Source organism: Coenobita brevimanus, chromosome 15 (assembly GCF_032717465.1).
Source record: "Coenobita brevimanus isolate Jiangsu-jjx chromosome 15, ASM3271746v2, whole genome shotgun sequence".
NCBI lineage: Eukaryota > Metazoa > Arthropoda > Malacostraca > Decapoda > Coenobitidae > Coenobita > Coenobita brevimanus.
The window spans coordinates 13,062,395-13,081,609 of NC_136968.1; the positions used below are offsets into that span (position 1 = coordinate 13,062,395).

Below are 19,215 nucleotides of genomic sequence, written 5' to 3' on the forward strand. Positions count from 1 at the left end.
GGGAGGGGTGCAAGCAGAACCTTCAGAAGAGTAGTGACCACTAAAGTATCGACAGAAAACCGATAAAGATGCGACACAGCGACGTAAAGAGAAAGGTTGAAGGGAGTCAGTGAGAGTAGGCGAGTTGATGGGACGAAAAGTTTTTGGCTCCACCCTGCTTAGAATAGATGTATGCAGGTGAGTTTCTTTCGTCTCCCACTTTTTTGCATCGCTCGGCTACAGCATCTAAAGGAATGGATGTGAAGGAAAACAGTATAAAACATATCTACGTGGAATATACAAGAGTTTATAAAGCAGTGGTGGAAATGGTGCACCTGGTGTTTATGTGGTCATTGCACTCACACATCCCATCCAAAACACACTCATATCCCACTATCATCTGCTCCTCTCTCTCTCTCTCTCTCTCTCTCTCTCTCTCTCTCTCTCTCTCAGTATCCATCCATATATATATATATATATATATATATATATATATATATATATATATATATATATATATATATATATATACACCAGCCCATTTCCTTCTATCCATCTCTCGTGTTTCCCCATTCAAATTATTTCCCTCATCATGTCCCTCCCCATCTTCCCTCGGACACTCGTTTCCTCTACTTCTTCTCCCTCCCCACCTCTTCTTCCACCCATTATTTCCTCCTTCTCATTTCTCCTTCCTAGCTCCTAATATCATTCACTCTATGTCTCAATTTTCTATCCATCCCTCACTTGTGATCCATCCCAAACCTTCCTACCTTTCCCCTCCACTGCTTCTCTTTCCTCCTCATTCTTTCTCCATAGTTTCACTAGCCCCCGCTACCTCTCCTCCCTCCTTAACTTTCCTCCATCCCTCCCCTGCCCTCTCTCACCTCTTTTCACCCCCTCCCAGCCTTCACCCACCCACTCCCCTCACGTGAATAATTAATCTACACCCATCACTTCTACGTTTGTGCTACCAATCGTCCCTTATACCCGCTTCAATATCCTACCATTAACCCACTTACCCCTGTGTTCCTCAGCTTCCCAAACCTTCCCCTGCTTCCCTTATCCCCTCCCTAAGCATCCAAACCCCCTTTTTTACCAGTCATCCCCTTCCCCTTCTTCTCAACTAGTGCACATCCCCATTTTGACTGACTCTCAACCCACATTCTGCCACATTTCTCATCCTATACCTACCCAACCCTCTCCACATCTTCCCCTTTCTCCCCCATCCCCTTCCCCACACCCACGGCCCGTACAATCAACCATTTTTCCCCTACCCCTCCTTCTCACCCATTCCCTCCCCTCTTAACTGACACGCATAGTAACTTCGTATCTCGGGTTCCTTTTTTACGCGAACCCCATTTGTGCGGTGAGCATCAAAGAAAGCACAGAGAGTCGCCATCTTTGTGTGAGACAGGCTTTGTGTGTGTGTGTGTGTGTGTGTGTGTGTGTGTGTGTGTGTGTGTGTGTGTGTGTGTATGTGTGTGTGTGTGTGAGGAACAAAACAAAGGCTCTACCGACAGTCAACCCACTGTCCCCCACCCTACCTCAGAATCTATGGCCCCACGCAATCATTACTCTCTCCATGTCAAACCCCCTTCCCTTTTCTATCCTCTCTCCAGCACGCTCACAAACACCAGTTCCCATCCCCTTTCTTTCCCATAACCCCATTCCCCCACCCACTTTCCCCTCTCCCATCCCAGCATCTCCTACCCTTTTTCATTACCCATCCCACTCCCTCTTGGCCCTTTTTTTCACTCATCCCATTATCCTCTCTAATTTTTTGCTGACCCATCAATCTCCTCTGCTTTCTACTTCCCCTCACCCATCCCACCCCCTCCGCCTTTTCCTTTATCCATCCCATTCCCCCTTCCCATTTCCCTCACCTATCCCATAACCACTGCCCCTTTCTTTTTAAGTATTCCACACACCCTTCCCATTCCCTCACCCAATCCACTCCCCCTCCTCTTCTTCCCTTACCCACCCGGCTTTCCCTCCCCCTTTCCCTCACCTATCCCCTCCCCCTCTCCCTCACCCATTCCACTTCCCCCTCCCCCTTTCACTCACAGTGTTTTTCAAGCCCTGTCCCCCCATTATCACCCCCCTTCGTGCTCGGAATAAAAGGGAGCACAGACCACAGTCTTTCTTTCTGAGGGTCAGGTTGTGGGTGAGAGCAGACAGAAGGAACAGCACACAGACTCCCAGCATCGCCGTCACCCAGCGTTGGAAAGCGAGGGACCAACGCAAACACGAGCTTGATTTAAGTCGTATTCTAAATGACAACGAAGGAATCGTTGCACCTCTTCCGCAGTGACTTAGTTTGCTTAATTTCACCTTAACAATTGCTTGAATGTTATTTATATTGTTTTTATATCACCATGTGCGTCAGTAGCATACAAGATGAAATTAAGGTGTACAGTGTAGAATGAATCGCTAAAGAAGAGGTGCTACTTAATCTTCAGGGCCACTAAGAATGCGGCACCCAAGCATCCGTCCATCATTGTTGTGTTTTCCGTTGCTTGGTGGTTGGACTATACTATTTTTACTCTAACTTGGCCTTCAATTGACAACTCTACCTTGATTGCTGAACTGTAGATACAGATTAACAACAGAATATGAATATAGTCACAAAAACGTGCAAAGGAAAGCATGTAGAACCGTAGCATTGTCTTTCTCTGCCACTGAGTTACTTAAAATAAACAATAAAAGGACGAAAATCTGGGCCAGGTTAAGGTGAAAGGGGTATATTGTTTTTTGTTGTTGAGTTAGTGTTCTTGGGGTGCACTGTTTTCAGCTTTTCCTGTGTGATATAAAAGAACCCAAGGCAGAGGGTGTGCGAAGTTTGCCCTTTCGTAAGCCGAATGAACAAATAGGAAACTGAATTCAAGATAGTTGGTTAAATCTTTTCAGTACTCTGACGTCGTATTTATCGCATTCTTGTGTAGGAGAGAAGTTCTAAACTGGAATAATTATTTACACTCATCACTAATACCTTCGCTATTAGAGCATTCTCCTATACTGAGAAAAGTGTTTAATATTAACAAATAAAAAAGAAAAAAAGAAAAAGATGTGATCGTATCGAAAGTAAGTAGCTTGATAATTCCGTGTGTACAGAGCAATTTTGGGGTTGCAGTTTCGTAATGCCTCTTCCTCAGCGACTTACTGACCAATGATCACCTTGTCATCCTCTCTTGTGTTGCTAATTTAAGCTAAATCGATAGAAAAAAGATATAAATGACATTATAAAAGAATATTAAACGTTATTTCCATGTTTCACCGTATCATTCCCTTGTGTGGTACTGATGCAAGCTATGTCGATATTCAAAAGATTAGAGCATCGGAAAGTAGAGCATCAAGGTGCGAAATGCTAAATACATTGCTAAGAAAGAGGTTTTATCAAGCTTGCACCGCCAGCGACAGTATGGGTCTATGTAACAAGCTGTGGTGTAGAGTGTGGGGGTGTGGTGTTTGAGAGTGTGGTGTAAGGGTGTGGTGTGCGGGCATTTGGTATGTGGGGGTGTGGTGTGTGGGGATGCGGTATGCGGGGGTGTGGTGTGTGAGGGTGTGGTGTGCGAGGGTGTGGTGTCAGGTTGTGATGTGTGAGGGTGTGGTGTGCGAGGGTGTGGTGTCAGGCTGTGATGTGTGAGGGTGTGGTGTGTGAGGGTGTGGTGTGTGTGGGTGTGGTGTGTGCTGCTGTGGTGTGTAAGGGTGTGGTGTGTGCTGCTGTGGTGTGTAAGGGTGTGGTGTGTGAGGGTGTAGTGTGTGATGGTGTGGTGAGTTGGGATGATGTGTGGGGGTGTGGTGTGTGAAGGTGTGGTGTGTGGGATTGTGGTGTGTGGGGGTATGGTGTGTAACGGTGTGGTGTGTGAAAGTGCAGTGTGTAAGGGTGGTGTGTGAGGGTATGATGCGTGAGGGTGCAGTGTGTGAGGGTGTAGTGTGTGAGGGTGTGGTTTGTAGGGGTGTGGGGTGTGAAGGTGTGGTGTGTGGGATTGTGGTGTGTGAGGATGCGGTATGTGAGGGTGTGTTGTGTGAGAGTGTGGTGTGTGAGGGTGTGGTGTGTGAGGGTATGGTATCTGGGTGTGTGGTATGTGAGGGTGTGGTGTGTGAGGGTGTGGTGTGCGAGGGTCTGGTAGGTAAGGGTATGGTGTGTGAGGGTATGGTGTGTGGGAGTGTGGTGTGTGAAGGTATTGTGTAAGTTGTTAAACATCTTGAATCCAACAACTTAATTAGTGATAGACAATACGGTTTTCGCCACGAAAGATCCACCATTGACATACTCAATCTCTTAACTCATACCATCCATCAATCAATTGATCTTTTTGGAGAAACTCATGCAGTAGCTCTTGATATCTCTAAAGCTTTCGACAGAGTATGGCACCGTTCCCTGCTGTCCAGACTCCCTTGCTATGGACTAACGTCTTTTGTTCCTTTGATTTCTTCTTATCTTAGTGACAGGAAAATAAGAGTAAAATTAGATGATGTAGTAGGATGAGTGAAAACGGAGTGAGGTTTGGAAGCTTCTGTCTAGCAAATGACTTAGTCATCGGGGGCACACTCTTTCAGCATTGCAATATACACAAGACAACTTGGGTGTTGCCGTGTGGAAAATATAAAAATCAGATTGATCACATCGCTCTCAGTAGGAGGCATAGAAGTTCTCTGCTAAATGTTCATGTTAAACGGGGAGCGGATATTGGTAGTGACCATCAACTCAGCATTGCAAAAATAAGCTTTAAACTTAAAAATCAGAAGAAGGAAAAATCTGGTGTTGGTAGATACGATATTGTTAAGCTTAGAAGGGAAGGAGAAGAAAAGGAGGAATTCAGATTAGAATGCAGAAATAGGTTTTTGGTGTTGGAAACGTTGGAAGAGGGGGAGAGAAGTGTAGATGAGATGTGGGAGGATGTGAACAAAGTTTTGCATGAGACTGCTGAATGTACGATTGGAAGGAGACATAGATTCAGGAGAAAGAAATGGATATCAGAGGAAACGTGGGATATGATAAAAAAGAGAGGTGAGGCTAAATTGAGGAGTGAGATGCAGTGCGTTGATGTACGAGAGATTGAATTAGCAAGAGCTGCGTACTGGAGTTTGAATTCAGAAGTAAGAAGGTTAGCTAGGAGAGATAAAAGAAGATGTGTGGATGAAAAGGTTGCAGAGACTGAAATCCTAATAAACAAAAATGATGGACAGAGTCAAAGAATAGCATATGAATCGATTAGAGAACTGAGTGGTAATGCAGGTAAACGCAAGGAAATACCAATTAGAGACAGGGAAGGAAATTTATTGACCAAAGATGGAGATATTAAAAATAGATGGAAAGAGCATTTTGAGACAGTTCTTAATAGACCAATACCACCAGAAGAGGATATACCGTCTGCTCAGGAAGATTTAAATATAGAAACAGGAGAGTTGAGGCTTGCAGAAGTGGAGAAAGCAGTAAAACAGTTAAAGAATAATAAGGCACCAGGGGAGGATGGTTTATTTCCGGAAATGTTTAAAGTGGAGGGGGATAGATTAATAATGATCTTGACCAAGCTATTCAATAAGATATGGGTGACGGGGTTACTACCATCAGTTTGGAAGAATGGTGTAATTGTTAAAGTTCCGAAGAAGGGAGACCTGAGTGAATGTGGTAATTGGAGGAATCTCTTTGTCACCGATAGCTTTGAAAGTTTTCAGTAGAGTGTTGTTAAATAGGTTGGAGCCGGTGGTTGAGGGTATTCTGAGGGATGAACAGGCTGGTTTTAGAAAGGGACGTGGTTGCAATGATCAGATCTTTATAGTTAGGCATTTGATGCAGCAAGTTAATGAAATGAGAGTACCGTTAAGTCTTTGTTTTGTTGATTTTGAAAAGGCTTTTGATAGTGTTTCGAGAGAGTCTATGGGGAAGATCATGAGACATTATGGAATACCAGAGGAGTTTGTGAGGGTCATTATGAACATGCATGAGGACACATTTTGTAAAGTGATGGTTGATGGTTGTCTGAGTGATTCGTTTGAAGTCAAGTCCGGAGTAATTCAAGGTGGTGTTCTATCGCCTTTGCTGTTTATATTGGTCATTGATTACATTATGAAACGTGTTGGAACAGAAACCGGTGCAGGTATACTTTGGGGAGAGAACAGGAAACTTTTGGATTTAGATTATGCAGATGATATAGTTTTGATTTGTGATGGGCCAGAAGAGATGCAGAGAGTGTTGGACTGTTTGGTGAGTGAAGGTCGCAAGGTGGGTTTGGTTATTAATTGTGGAAAAACTGAAATAATCAATATGAATATGGAAAATGCGCAGGAATGTGTAATTGGAGGTATGGTTGTAAAGCAAGTTGATAGGTTTAAATATTTAGGTACTTATTTAGCCAAGGATGGTTCTTTGAACTTTGAATTCGAGGAAAGGTTAAAGAAGGCTAATCAGGCAATGGGAATGCTTAAAAATATTTGGAATAATAACAATTTCTCTGTGCATACAAAAATCAAACTTTATAAGGTAATGGTTAGGAGTATCTTAATTTATGGACACGAGTCTTGGTACAGCACAGTGACTATGGAAAATAAATTCTTGGTGTTTGAAAATAAAGCACTTAGAAGAATATTAGGAGTTAAGTGGTGGGAAAGGATACCAAATAGTAGAATTAGAGAAATAACGGGAGTGCAGCCGATCGATGAATATGTTAGATTCTCACGATGGAAGTGGCTAGGACATGTGTATAGGAGACAGGGAATAGTACGAGGTACACCAGGGTGGGTGGCACCTGGTAGGAGAGGTAGAGGAAGGCCAAAAGAGACGTGGGTGAGGACAATGAGACGGGAAGCTGGAGATAAGTGTTGGGGAGATCTTGAGGAGTTAGCACAAGATAGGATGTGGTGGTGTGAGTTCATCGAGGCCCTATGCATCCCCGAGGGTGCCACAGGAAATGATTGATTGATTGATTGATATTCGAATTTCCACTCAATTAACGCCGGCGTGTCGCAGGGATCAGTTCTGGCGCCAACCCTATTTCTGGTTCATATTAATGATCTCTTATCTGTCACTCACAATCCCATTTACTCATATGCAGATGACTCAACACTACATAGTTCATTCACACTCAGACATCCATTTACAAAGTCTAATATCTCTACCTCTCAACTCAGTAGCCTACAGCCATCTCCATAAATCAAGATCTATCTACAATCAGTGAATGGGGACAAAACAACCTTGTCTCTTTTAATGCTAGTAAAACTAAATATATACAGTTTACTAATAGACAGATATTGCCAGTTTCGTACAGTACCTTCAGTGCTACTAATATTCCCATCTCCAAAAGTATTGAAATTCTTGGTGTCTCACTTAACAGTGCCCTCAGCTGGACCTCTCATGTCAGATCACTTGCTAAAACCGCCTCAAAGAAACTTGGATTATTGTACAGAGTCCGTAACTTCTTCGCCGATGAGCAGTTAGCTATAATTTATAAGAGTCATGTGCGCTCTCAGCTTGAATATTGCTCACCCTTGTGGAATGGTTGTGGAGAGGTTGCATTAAGACAACTAGACAAAATTCAGAATAAGGTTGTTAGAATCATTAACAACCCTGCCATTACATATAAACTACCTCCCTTGCAAGTAAGAAGGAATGTTGCCTTCCTTGCATTATTTTAGATATTTTTTTGGCAAATGCTCAGACGAAGTTGCGTCCATGGTGCCACCTCTCCATGCCTTCCCTCGTGCTACACGGGCATCTGGTAGCACTCATGACTGGAATGTCACTCAACCATATTGCAGAACTTCTGCCTATCAGAATTCTTTCATTCCCCGAACTGCATCTCTCTGGAACTCGCTTCCCCAGAATTGTTTTCCTCCAAATTTCAACCCACAACTGTTCAAGTCTAACTGTTACAGATATTTTATGAACAGAGGACACCAGTAATCTGGTGTATGGATTTTTTTTTTTTTACCCATTTGTTTTTCCTTCCTCCGTTCTGTTATTTATAAAAAAAAAAAAAAAAAAGTGAGTGGTGTGTTACGGTATGGTGTGTGGAGGTGTGGTATGTGATGGTGTGATGTGCGGGTATGGTTTGTAAGGGTTTGGTGTCTGAGGGTATGATGTGAGTGTGTGGTGTGTGAGGGTATGATGTGTGAGGGTGTGGTATGTGAGGGTGTGGTGTGTGAGGTTGTGATGTGTGAGGGTGTGGTGTATGAGGTTGCGGTGTTTGAGGGTGCTGTGTGTAAGGGTGTGGTGTGTGAGGGTATTGTGTGTGATCGTGTGGTGTGTGGGGATTTGGCATGTGATTGTGTGGTGTGTGATAGTGTGGTATGTGATGGTGTGGTATGTGATGGTGTGGTGTGTAAGGGTGTGGTGTGAGGGTGTGGTCTGTGAGGGTGTGGTCTGTGAGGGTGTGGTGTGTGATGGTGTGGTGTGTGATGGTGTGGTGTAAGGGTGTGGTCTGTGAGGTTGTGATGCGTGAGGGTGTAGTGTGTGATGGTGTGGTGTGTGATGGTGTGGTGTGTGATGGTGTAGTGTGTGAGGGTGTGGTGTGTGAAGGTGTGGTGTGTGGGATTATGGTGTGTGAGGGTGTGGTGTGTGAAGGTGTGGTGTGTGAAGGTGTAGTGTGTGAGGGTACAGCGTATTAGAGTGTTGTGTGAGGGTTTGGTGCGTTAGAGTGTAGTGTGTGTGAGGGTGTGGTGTGTGAGGGTAGGATGTGTTAGGGTGTGGTATGTGAGGGTGTGATGTGTAGGTATATGGTGTGTGAGGGTGTGGTGCGAGGGGGTGTGATGTGTGTGGCTGTGGTGTGTGAGGGTGTGATATAGGAATTGTGGTGTGTGAGTGTAATGTGTAAGAGTGTGGTGTGTGAGGGTGTGGGGTGCATGAGGGTGTGATGTGTGTGGGTGTGGTGTGTGAGGATGTGGTGTGTTGAGGGTTGCGGGTTGCTGTGTGAGAGTGTGGTGTGTGAGGTTGTGGTGTGTGATGGTGCTGTATGTGGAGGTATAATGTTCGAGGGTGTGGTGTGAGGGTGTGTGTGGTGTGTGGTGTGTGAGGGTGTGGCGTAGTGTGGCGTGTGAGGTTGTGATATACAGTGTTGTGTGTGAAGGTGTCGTGTAGTGTGGTGTTTGAGAGTGTGGTGGAGTGTAGTATGTAAGGTTGTGATGTAGAGTTGTGTAGTGTGGTGTGTTAGGTTGTGATATAGAGTGTTGTGTTTGAAGGTACCTATGCATGACGTTTGTGAGTGTGATGTGTGCGAGTACGATGGAGAGCGTAGTGTGTGGGGGAGTGATGTAGAAGAGAGTGTGTGGTGTGTGAAAGTGTGACATGAGGAAATGGGATGTGGAAATGTTTTTTATCTGTGTTTTATCGTTTATCTGTAGACAGTCATGACTTGCTGGTGTTGTGGTTTGCCAGTGTGGAAGCGTTCAATAAATGTCTCCCAATTCCAGCTCTCCTTTCTCCATGTTCTCTCTTTCCTAAATGGGCGTTGTTTGTGTCTTTAGCAAATAAAAAAACAAAATCAGTCAGGGAAACTGTTCACCTGTGTATTCAGTGCAATGCGATATTTACGTACTCGTTACTTTTCATTATTTTTGTGTATCCTGTCTTCGATATTCTCTCGGGGTGGAAACGATATCAATCATTTCATTCGGGCATAATTTTATAGACAGCGATCTGGATATTCATCGCCTCTTTCGCCTAGATTATTTTTGAGCAGGATGAAGACTTAACTGGATATAATTCTTGCCACTCCAGACAATTTATTTATTTGATCTGTTTATTTATCTTGATCTGCTGACCTCGCCGTAGTGAAGGAGTAAAGTACATTTATTCCATATTTCATTCCATCCCTTCCCCTGAGTTATTTTTTTATCCACCTTTCTTCCACGTCGCTTATTTCTATTGTCTTTCAGTCGGGTAAAAAAGAATGTAAATAATATCGTTTTTATTTTTCAGGTTGATCAGTGACAGAGGGCGAGGCGTGAGAGATATAGAATGGTTATAATGATGTACTTCTTCCCTCCGCTTTCCTCCCTCCTCTCCTCTCCTACTTCTCCTCCTCCTCCGCCTTTCCTCTCTCTCTCTGCTGCTACTTCGGTAGCCTACTGCACCGTCTACATGTCCAATTCTTACCTCGTCTATTATTTTCTCATCTATTACATCTCGCAATGGCCTAGTCCTCCAGTTATTACACATCCCCTCCTCTTATTCTTTCTATTCCCTCCTCTCTTCTTCTTACTGTTATTTTCTCCCTCTCATTTTTCCTCCTCTTTCCTCTCTTACATCTTCTCACAGCCCAATCCTTCTTCCTCCCTTTCTTAAATGATTCCTTCCCCTTTTTCCTCCTTCCCCATCTTTTACCATATCTTTTCCTCGAAAGGTTAAATTTTCATCTCATTTTTTTCCCTCTTCTTTCCTCTCCTACGTCTCCTCACAGCCCAGCCCTTCCTCCAGTTCTTGAATGATTTCTTCTCCCTTTTCCTCCTTCCTCTTTTTCCTCCTTCCCTTTCCCTTACCTCTTCTCTTCCTCGTAAGGTTAAAGTTTGATCTCATTTCCCCCTTCGTCTTTCCTCTTTTAGGTCTTCTTACGGCCCAGTCTCTCTTCCACTTACCAATGATTTGCCTCCCTCCTCCCCTCTCTCGTCTGCCTCCACCTCCAAATGTAATATCATTCTCTCCTCTTCGCCTCCCTTACCCCCATTACCTCTTCTCCTCCTCCAGCTGTCAGAATCTTACCCCTTTTTACTACCTTTCTCTTAGTACACACTGTAGTTTGTTCACTTTAACTTGGCCGAGATATTTTTCGTCCTTTTTCAACTTCTGCTCCCTAGCTCAGTAACAGAATATAACGAAGCTACAGTTTTACATCCTTTCCCTTTTTTTTCTTTTCTCTGTAACTAACACCATATTCTAGTGTTAATCTCTCGGGACCACATTATTCAAAGTGGAGAGATGGGAATTTTAGGCCAAGTTAAAGTGATGGAGGTGTACTCAACCTCTAAGTTTTGTTGTTCCCACCTTTTTTTTTTTTTTCTCCTCCCTTAACCTCCTTTACCTGTCTACCTCTTTGCACAGTGCTGGAGAGGGACGCCTTCCCGTGGTGGCACAGATATAACGGGGGGAGGGGGGAAGGTCACTGCCCGCTTATACAAACGTCCCTCCTCTCCCTCCCTATCCCCCCCAGTGAGGAGGATGGACCGCCGGTGAAAGGCAGTTTCAACCTGTAATCAACTGGGTCACGTAACAAATGAACCTGGCGCTACTACTACTACTACTACTACTTCTACTACTACTACCACAACTACTGCTACTACTACTACTACTACTACTACTACTTCTACTACTACTACCACAACTACTGCTACTACTACTACTATTATTACACTACTGCTACTACAGTACTACTATTACTCTTCACATCCAGATTTTCTAACCATTAACCCTTTCAACCTGTGGACGTCTTTTCTATTCAAGATAACTCCAAATTGCAATATTCAAGACAGAAATTAATAAGGGAAATAATTAACTCCTTTAGTTCAAAATCCTCCAAAGCTGAACAAAATCGTCTGGAGTGAGACTTAGGAGACGAAATAAAAAAATAAAAAACATCATTGAAGTGAACTGGTAATTTCCTTCCCTTTTCCCCTTCCTCCTTCCTCTCTCTCTCTCTCTCTCTCTCTCTCTCTCTCTCTCTCTCTCTCTCTCTCTAAACACTAGGTCTCTGTGAAGCTTGGACATTGTTGGAAGGACACAAGTCAAGAGTGAGAGCAGTGGAAATGAGTTACTTAAGAGGAGCCTGTGGAGTCACGTGGAGAGACAGGCTGAAGAATGAGGATATAAAGTAGCGTTGTGGTGTGGATGTGGATGTGATAGGAAGCGTTATGAGGAACACACTGAGGTGGTTTGGCCATGTGGAGAGGATGGAGGGTGAAAGACTGACGAAGAGAGTGTATGTGAGTGAGGTGGAGGGGGGAAGAGGGAGGGGGAGGCCGAGGATGAGATGGAGGGATGGGGTGGAGAGGTATATGAGAGAGGGGTGTGTGAGTTGGGAGCAGGGCAGTGAAATGGCGGGGGACAGGGCGACTTGGTGGCGATTTGTTTGTGGCCACCCCAAACGGGATTGAGGTGTCTGGCAATAGATAGATAGATAGATTTTCCTTTTCATTTAATATTTTTCTGAATTGACTTGTTTTGTACACATTATTCAGATCTGTACTCCTCATTCACGATGTCTTTGAATTCCTCACAGATTTCTTGGATTCATATCTTTGTACAGTACTCCTCATTTAAGACATCTTGTATTCCTCACTTACGACGCCTTGTACTCCTTACTTAAACCCCTCCTGCTTTCCCTTACTTTGTATTCCCCATTTACGACGTCTTTGTATTCCTCATTTACAGCATTCTTACCTTCATATCTCCTGTACCCCTTACGACGTCTTTGTACTCCTTGCTAACAACTTGAATTCCTCTCTTAAAACTTGCCCTGTTTTAACATCCTTTGTACTCCTCGTATGCGACGTTCTTGTACTCCATATTTAGAACAGTCTTTCTCACATAACCTGTTGTATTCCTCACGTAAGACATTTGTATTCTTCACTTACGATACCCTTTTTTTAATTCTTTGTACTCCTCACTTAAAACATCTTGTATTCCTCACTTAAGCTGTTTTATTCTTACCTCTTAAATCCTTCCTGCTTTCTTTTCATTGTTGTACTCCTTACTTTGTATTCCTCATTTACGTCTTGTACTCCTCACATAAAACTCTCTCTACTTTCCTTTCTTTTGTATTCATTTTAAGACTTTATTTATTTATTTATCTATTTATTCATTTTTCAGGGCCACCACCATCACCTCCTCGCCCCCCTACTACCACCACAAGACCCCCACCACCCACACCCACACCACCTACCACACTGCCTACCACAACCACGACCACTACTGTGTCCGTCAAAACCATGATTATTACCACCCCTCCCACAACCACACCTCCCACCACCAGCTGCTCCATCACCAGGGATTATTGCGGTAAGAGAGAGAGAGAGAGAGAGAGAGAGAGGGGGGGAGGAAGGGAGAGAGAGAGTTTTGGCGCCTATTCATCAGCTCAGGATTCTTTCTAGCACCTCTTCCTTAGCGATTAGTTTTGCATTTAAATTTATTATTCTCATGCATGTCATTATTCTCTTATATGGATATAGAATGCATAAAAGACAAAAGAATATGCTGTATATATCAGATGCAGAAAAGAAATGGTAAGGAGAGCAACTAATCAGACCCCTAAAGCGACGATAGTATGGTATTTGCTATTGTAATGTGTTGTGTCGGGGTAACAGATGTTTTGGTGTGTGTGTGTGTGTGTGTGTGTGTGTGTGTGTGTGTGTGTGTGTGTGCATTTTGATAAACAAGAAACAAAGGAGGTGACTCTGCTAATCTTGTCCTTATCAAAAAATTCAAACTGAAAGAATCCATAGCCAAGATCCTGCCGTTTAGAGATGTCTGACACATTGGCTGGTATTCTCTATGGTTAAGGACACTCCCTAACACCCCTCCCTTACCGATTTATTTTTGGACACGGCAAGCTAATATCGATTTGTACGTTGTTTATGCAGGGTACGGTGATATTAGAGTAGTTTAAATATCACAGAAGATGACAGTAAGGTATAATACTGTAAATGAAGCGCTTAGGAAAAGATGTTAGGGAGCTTCCTTAACCGACGAGGAAACCGGTCATTGTGTTTAAAAGACTGGAGATCAACTGCAAGAGGAAAGACAAACTATTCGAGACATTTCTAAGGTTTTGTACATAAAGGTGGGAATCTAGGTTAACTCTTGTAATAGGAAGCTGGATAGGAAAGGCGTGAGAGTGGGAGCTCTGCCCACAGTAAAAGGGAAAGGATACACTCAGACAGTTCAGAAGAGCGGCGATCTTAGTGGTAGAAGAGCAACTTAGAGCTCACACCCAAGTAGTCCCCATAGGTTACATCCACATGCAAAACTCGGGTTCTTGTGTTCTCTGCATCACCACGACGTCTATTAAGGGAGGATAGGGGTTAAGGGGTCCCAGCCCACATCTGACTGCTGGAGTCCCGTAGGCTTTATCCAGCAGCCTTCATACCTGGTGCCAGTCCAACAGAGCCCCTGACAGGACTGGGATGAGTGCCCTGTCCTGCCAGCATGTGAGGAGGAATCCCCCAGCAAGGTCACCCTACATTAGTTTACCTTGATCCCATTTCCTTTTTTTTTTTTTTTTAATTCGTGGCAGCAATGGATTATACAGGGAGGGTGGTACAAACCCATCCCGAACACCGTCAGCAAGGGGAGCACCCACAAGCAGCACATGGACAAGGGCGTGGGTTCCCTGGGCACTAATGGTGATTATTTAGATGGACTGACAACCATGCTAGGATTTCTATTTGCTGATGTGGTGTTCTCTGGGTTTGCTATCATTTCTTTTTGGTTGTAGAACTGGAAGACGTGATTTTTTTTTTTCTAAAATTCTTGTACTCGACGTATTAGACATCTTTATGTGACTCTCATTGCGATAGGACTGTGAAATGTGTTAGTAAGATTCTTTTGTGTGGTAATGTCAAATGTTGATTGTGTTATTTTTAGTGTGTGTGTGTGTGTGTGTGTGTGTGTGTGTGTGTGTGTGTGTGTGTGTTTTAGGACGTTCTTATGTTGATAGAACTATGAGCTGTTACTCAGTCTAGGAGAACCTCCAGTACTGAAAAAAGTGGCCTGGGGATCATTAGCCTTTTGGTGAGGAAGGGATGTGGAGATCACAGAACCTTCCCTTCTCAAGTCAAACTCATAGTAGGCCTAGTTATGTACCGTGATGACTCTAATGTGCAGTGACAGGCATAAATCTATTTTGAATTACTAACTTCTGGTGCAGTAACTCAGCTACTTAGCCTTATCTCAGAAGTATTCGATAACAGGGCACCTCAGAACAAGACAACTGGACACTTCGGGATCAAGGGCTTACTCACGAATCCAAACTCTGTCTTGTCTACCCTCACCATCCACTTCACTCTCCCTCATCCCTACCCATAAATCACCCGCCTATTTCATGTTAGCAAACCATACGATCGCTTCACTGGGAGCATCTGCCAACTGAGGCATCTCAAGTCATACATACACTGTACTGCCAAACGAGACCTACTTACCACACGAGGTTGGTCTGCGGATCAAGCAGGCAGACTTCTACACCAACAGCCAGTCAGTCAGGGTGGCAGGGTTCATTCATTTTGGCCAACTCACCACTTAACTCGTCTAACCGTCCATTCTCGATCTCTGTCTGGCAGATCCTCCACTCTCCTCTCAGATGAACCACCATAGCCCCTCCTCTTTAAACTTACAAAACAATGACAGAACTCCTAATCAGGGGCTATGTGACGGTGTAGATGGGAGACCCCATTCTAAGTGATCCCTAAGACTAGGCAAACACCAGAAGACAAACTCAGAAACTCCTATACTTACTGCTGCTGGCTGTTTACAAGTCTTCCCTTAACACAGCCCAGCAAAGTCTGCTTTGCCCGAAGCACCAAAGGAGGTATGGAGCTGACAGAGAAAGGTGATGTGGCCTCACACATCCAGGAGCCCTCCCTGATTCCATGAAAATTTCATCTCAAGGTACTTTGAGACCAAACCACAAATCTCGTTCTGGCCCATCTGGTCGTCCACTAGACACCGTGGGATCAACTGCAACCTTCAAACCTGACTCTCTCGCGAGTCCAGACTGTTTCGGGGCTCCCGACAAGTTAGCTCATGTGCAGTAACCCGGCGTCTTTAGTCTAACATTAGTACCTCGTCCAGGTACTTCTTACACCATTAGGACCTGCAGCTGAAGATTACCACCTAGAGGACCCTGCCATTGAGGATGAAACCCCACAGAAGCCATCTTGTCCGACACCTGACACATGCTCTATGTACATTCACTTTCCCCACCAATCCAACCACAACCTCAAACTTCTTAGCCACCATATCTTCGGTACTGCTGGTCCCTCAAAAACCGTTCTGGCACACACACACACACACACACACACACACACACACACACACACACACACACACACACACACACACACACACACACACACACATCCCTTGCACACAAAACATGACTCTAATATACTGAAATAATACATTGCTTGACTGACTATTCTTCTGATGATCTGCATTTTCATTAACATAACTATATGCTTTGTCTTCTTGTCTCTATAAATATTGTATATTTTTTTCCAGAATATTATGGTTGTGTGCATGTTTCTTTAGCACTTGCAAAATATCTAAAAATTGCTATCCCCATAAAATAATATTCACTAAACCAATGACTGAAGCTTCCCCTAATCAAACAGTTGGTTTTAGAACGTTAGGAGCTGGTGCATTTTTATATGATATTGCAGGAAAGGAATTTTTATCATTAATGATACTCGCTTAAAGGCAGCCTTCTGCAGCCTCCGCTCGATGTCAAAAGGCCAGAAATGAGTCATAACTAGGGAACCGGTGTCCCAGCTGGACTGGAATTTCTTTTATTCTTGAAGTAGGAGCATTTTAACAGCACCTTGCTCTAACAAAACTTGCGCTACGTTGCGCCGTTTATTTTGTGTTACGGTAACAAACAAACCAACAAACATACAGGAATCGGAACATTATAGTATAGATGGCAACACACACACACACACACACACACACACACACACACACACACACACACACACACACACACACACACACACACACACACATTTACCTTTTGTCCCTGTTCTCACGTAAAAATCCGTCACCATTTGTTTAAGTTCCCTCCCACCCACTCCTCTTTTCCCTCCTTTCCTCACCCTCGTTTCAACATCTCCCTCACATTCACATACCTCTTTAACACTATCCATTTACCTTTACTCTTCTCAGTACCTTTCACAACTTTGTCTTGCCCCCTCTCCCTGTTCCTTACCTTCCCTTTCCCTTCCCTCCTGCAAGCATCACTCCCATTCTGTTATTCTACCTTCAGTCTTTTGTCATCATGTCAACATTTCCTCGGCTCCCATCTTCCTTCCGCTTACTGAACCTCCTTGTCCCCCATCCGTGTCCCAGAACACGCCCCGCCTCACAATGGCCTTCCACCCCATTCTTACAACAGCTGTAACCAATTGTTCTGTCCTTCATCTTCCCTCCCTCCTTCCCCCACTTCCTTCCTCTCCTCTCCCCCTCCTTCCTTCTCCCACCCCTCTCTCTCCAACACTGTCCTTGTACCCCCAGCCTCTGACACACAGCTGTCAACTCTCTCTCTCTCTCTCTCTCTCTCTCTCTCTCTCTCTCTCTCTCTCTCTCTCTCTCTCTCTCCTCACACATACTTACACCTACACACACCGCCCTACAATTCCCGGTTTCTCGCCACAAGCTATCATTTCTAACCCCCCATTCCCTTCCCTCTCCTTTTAACCTTCCAATCCCCTTCATCTCCCCCTTCCATCCCCCTCCACACACACACTCCAAACAGCCCTTCCTCCCCCACTCTCGTCAACAGCTGTTCCATCCCTCCCCTCCCCAACATCCCCCACCTGTTATGCACACACAAACACACACAATGCACACACACACACACACACACACACACACACACACACACACACACACACACACACACACACACACACACACACACACACACACACACACACACACACACACACACACACACACACACACACACACACACACACACACACACACACACACACACACACACACACACATAAATTAGGACAATGTGAAATGGTGTCCTGAAGGTGTGACTGCTTCCTCCCTGATCCCTGGTGTAACTTAATCTCTACTGTGTACTTTGAGATGCTAAGATTATGTTCACAAAGGACGTTCTTTTTGCTCTTAAAAGGCGTTCAGAAAGTGTAAAAAACAAAAACGTCAAGAATATCGTTAAGTAAAAAGCTGACATTGTAAACATTTGGTAAAGATCCTTAAAAGAAATTAAATGGAAATAATTATCTCTAGATCTAGCTATAAAATCGATAAACTGAGAACCCTCCTACACTCGACCAGGTGCTTTCTCGTGCGTTATGGGAATGGCTTAGTCAGCTTTATCACTGTCTGACTTGCAGCATTTACTTATTTCTTACTCCCACTGCCACATCCATCCCCACATCAGCAAACTGAGCAGCCTCCGCAATAGCCTACAGAAGAAAGTAGGAAGTGTTTCTAGCGGTGTGCAATTTGCGGGCTATCCTGAACAGCGCCCTAAATCCAATGAGAAATAAATGAGACATTCTCGGAGAGGCTATGCCTCGGCGATGTGGCATATTTTTTGGAGTATCTGGGTGCTCATTTTCACTGATGATTTTCCTGGAGTTACAAGACGAGCTACAGTCCTTCAAGCTTAAGCGGTCAAGGCAGGAGCTCTTATAACCCCAGGCGTGGTGGTGGTTGGAGGTAAGCACCGACACCGAGATGCATCCGCTGTCTTACGATCCATCGACAACACGAAGATGGTGCATAGTAAGGGAAGACATGTAAGAGGAAGAGATTGATTCCCTGTGACCCAAGGGGCGGTACTGTGGTGCAGTTAGGAAACTTACTAACACCTTTTCCTTTGCGATTTATTTTTGTTGCTGCTCCGTTACGTTATCCCTGTGTGTTATTCACGCAATCTATGTCGATGTTAAACATAGGCAACACTACGCTATTGCAACCCTCCGTCTTACCAAACACATACCCCCCACCTCCCTGCACACCTAACCAAGCGCATGATGGCCCTCACCCCCCCTCCCCAATCATTTCTTATAAAGGTGGGCGCAAGAAGAACGCCTAGAGGACACATAACCTGAGCCCTTCAGATTCCTTGCGCAAGTCGCACTGAAATCTCTTGAATTTTTTTCATTTTTTCGTTATAAAAAAGAAAATGCTAAAGACAGAGATTTCTACCTAACAAAAGGCACCAGTTTACTATATGGCACATAACTATGTGAAATTTCATTATTCTATAATGAATAATTTCTGAGGTCTGGCCAGGAAACGAAATCTCAACTCCCGGCCAGCCGCCCTGCCGCCTAACTCTACGGACAGACACCAGTTGATCCCACTGATAACAACACCCTTTCCTGACTTCGTCAGGCGGAGGGTAGAGAGATTTAAGAAGCTAAAAAACGGATATTAACGTGTAGTTTGGGGGAGGGGGGGAATCGTGAATGGAGAGGTGCTAGCGAGCTTCTTTACCCGACGAGAGTACGGTGGTCCAAGTATTTCCATCTCATGCCTCAAATGTCTTG

General features: G+C 44.3%; 1 protein-coding gene across 1 annotated transcript in view; it reads left to right on the plus strand.

Moving 5' to 3' along the window:
- Positions 1-19,215, plus strand: part of LOC145390673 (transmembrane protease serine 9-like) — a 47,450-nt gene that overhangs the window by 17,086 nt on the left and 11,149 nt on the right. The window contains exons 7-8 of the mRNA XM_080265465.1: positions 3,427-3,565; positions 15,774-15,929. Coding sequence (XP_080121591.1) covers positions 3,427-3,565; positions 15,774-15,929 — 295 coding nt within the window. The remainder of the gene's footprint in view (positions 1-3,426; positions 3,566-15,773; positions 15,930-19,215) is intronic.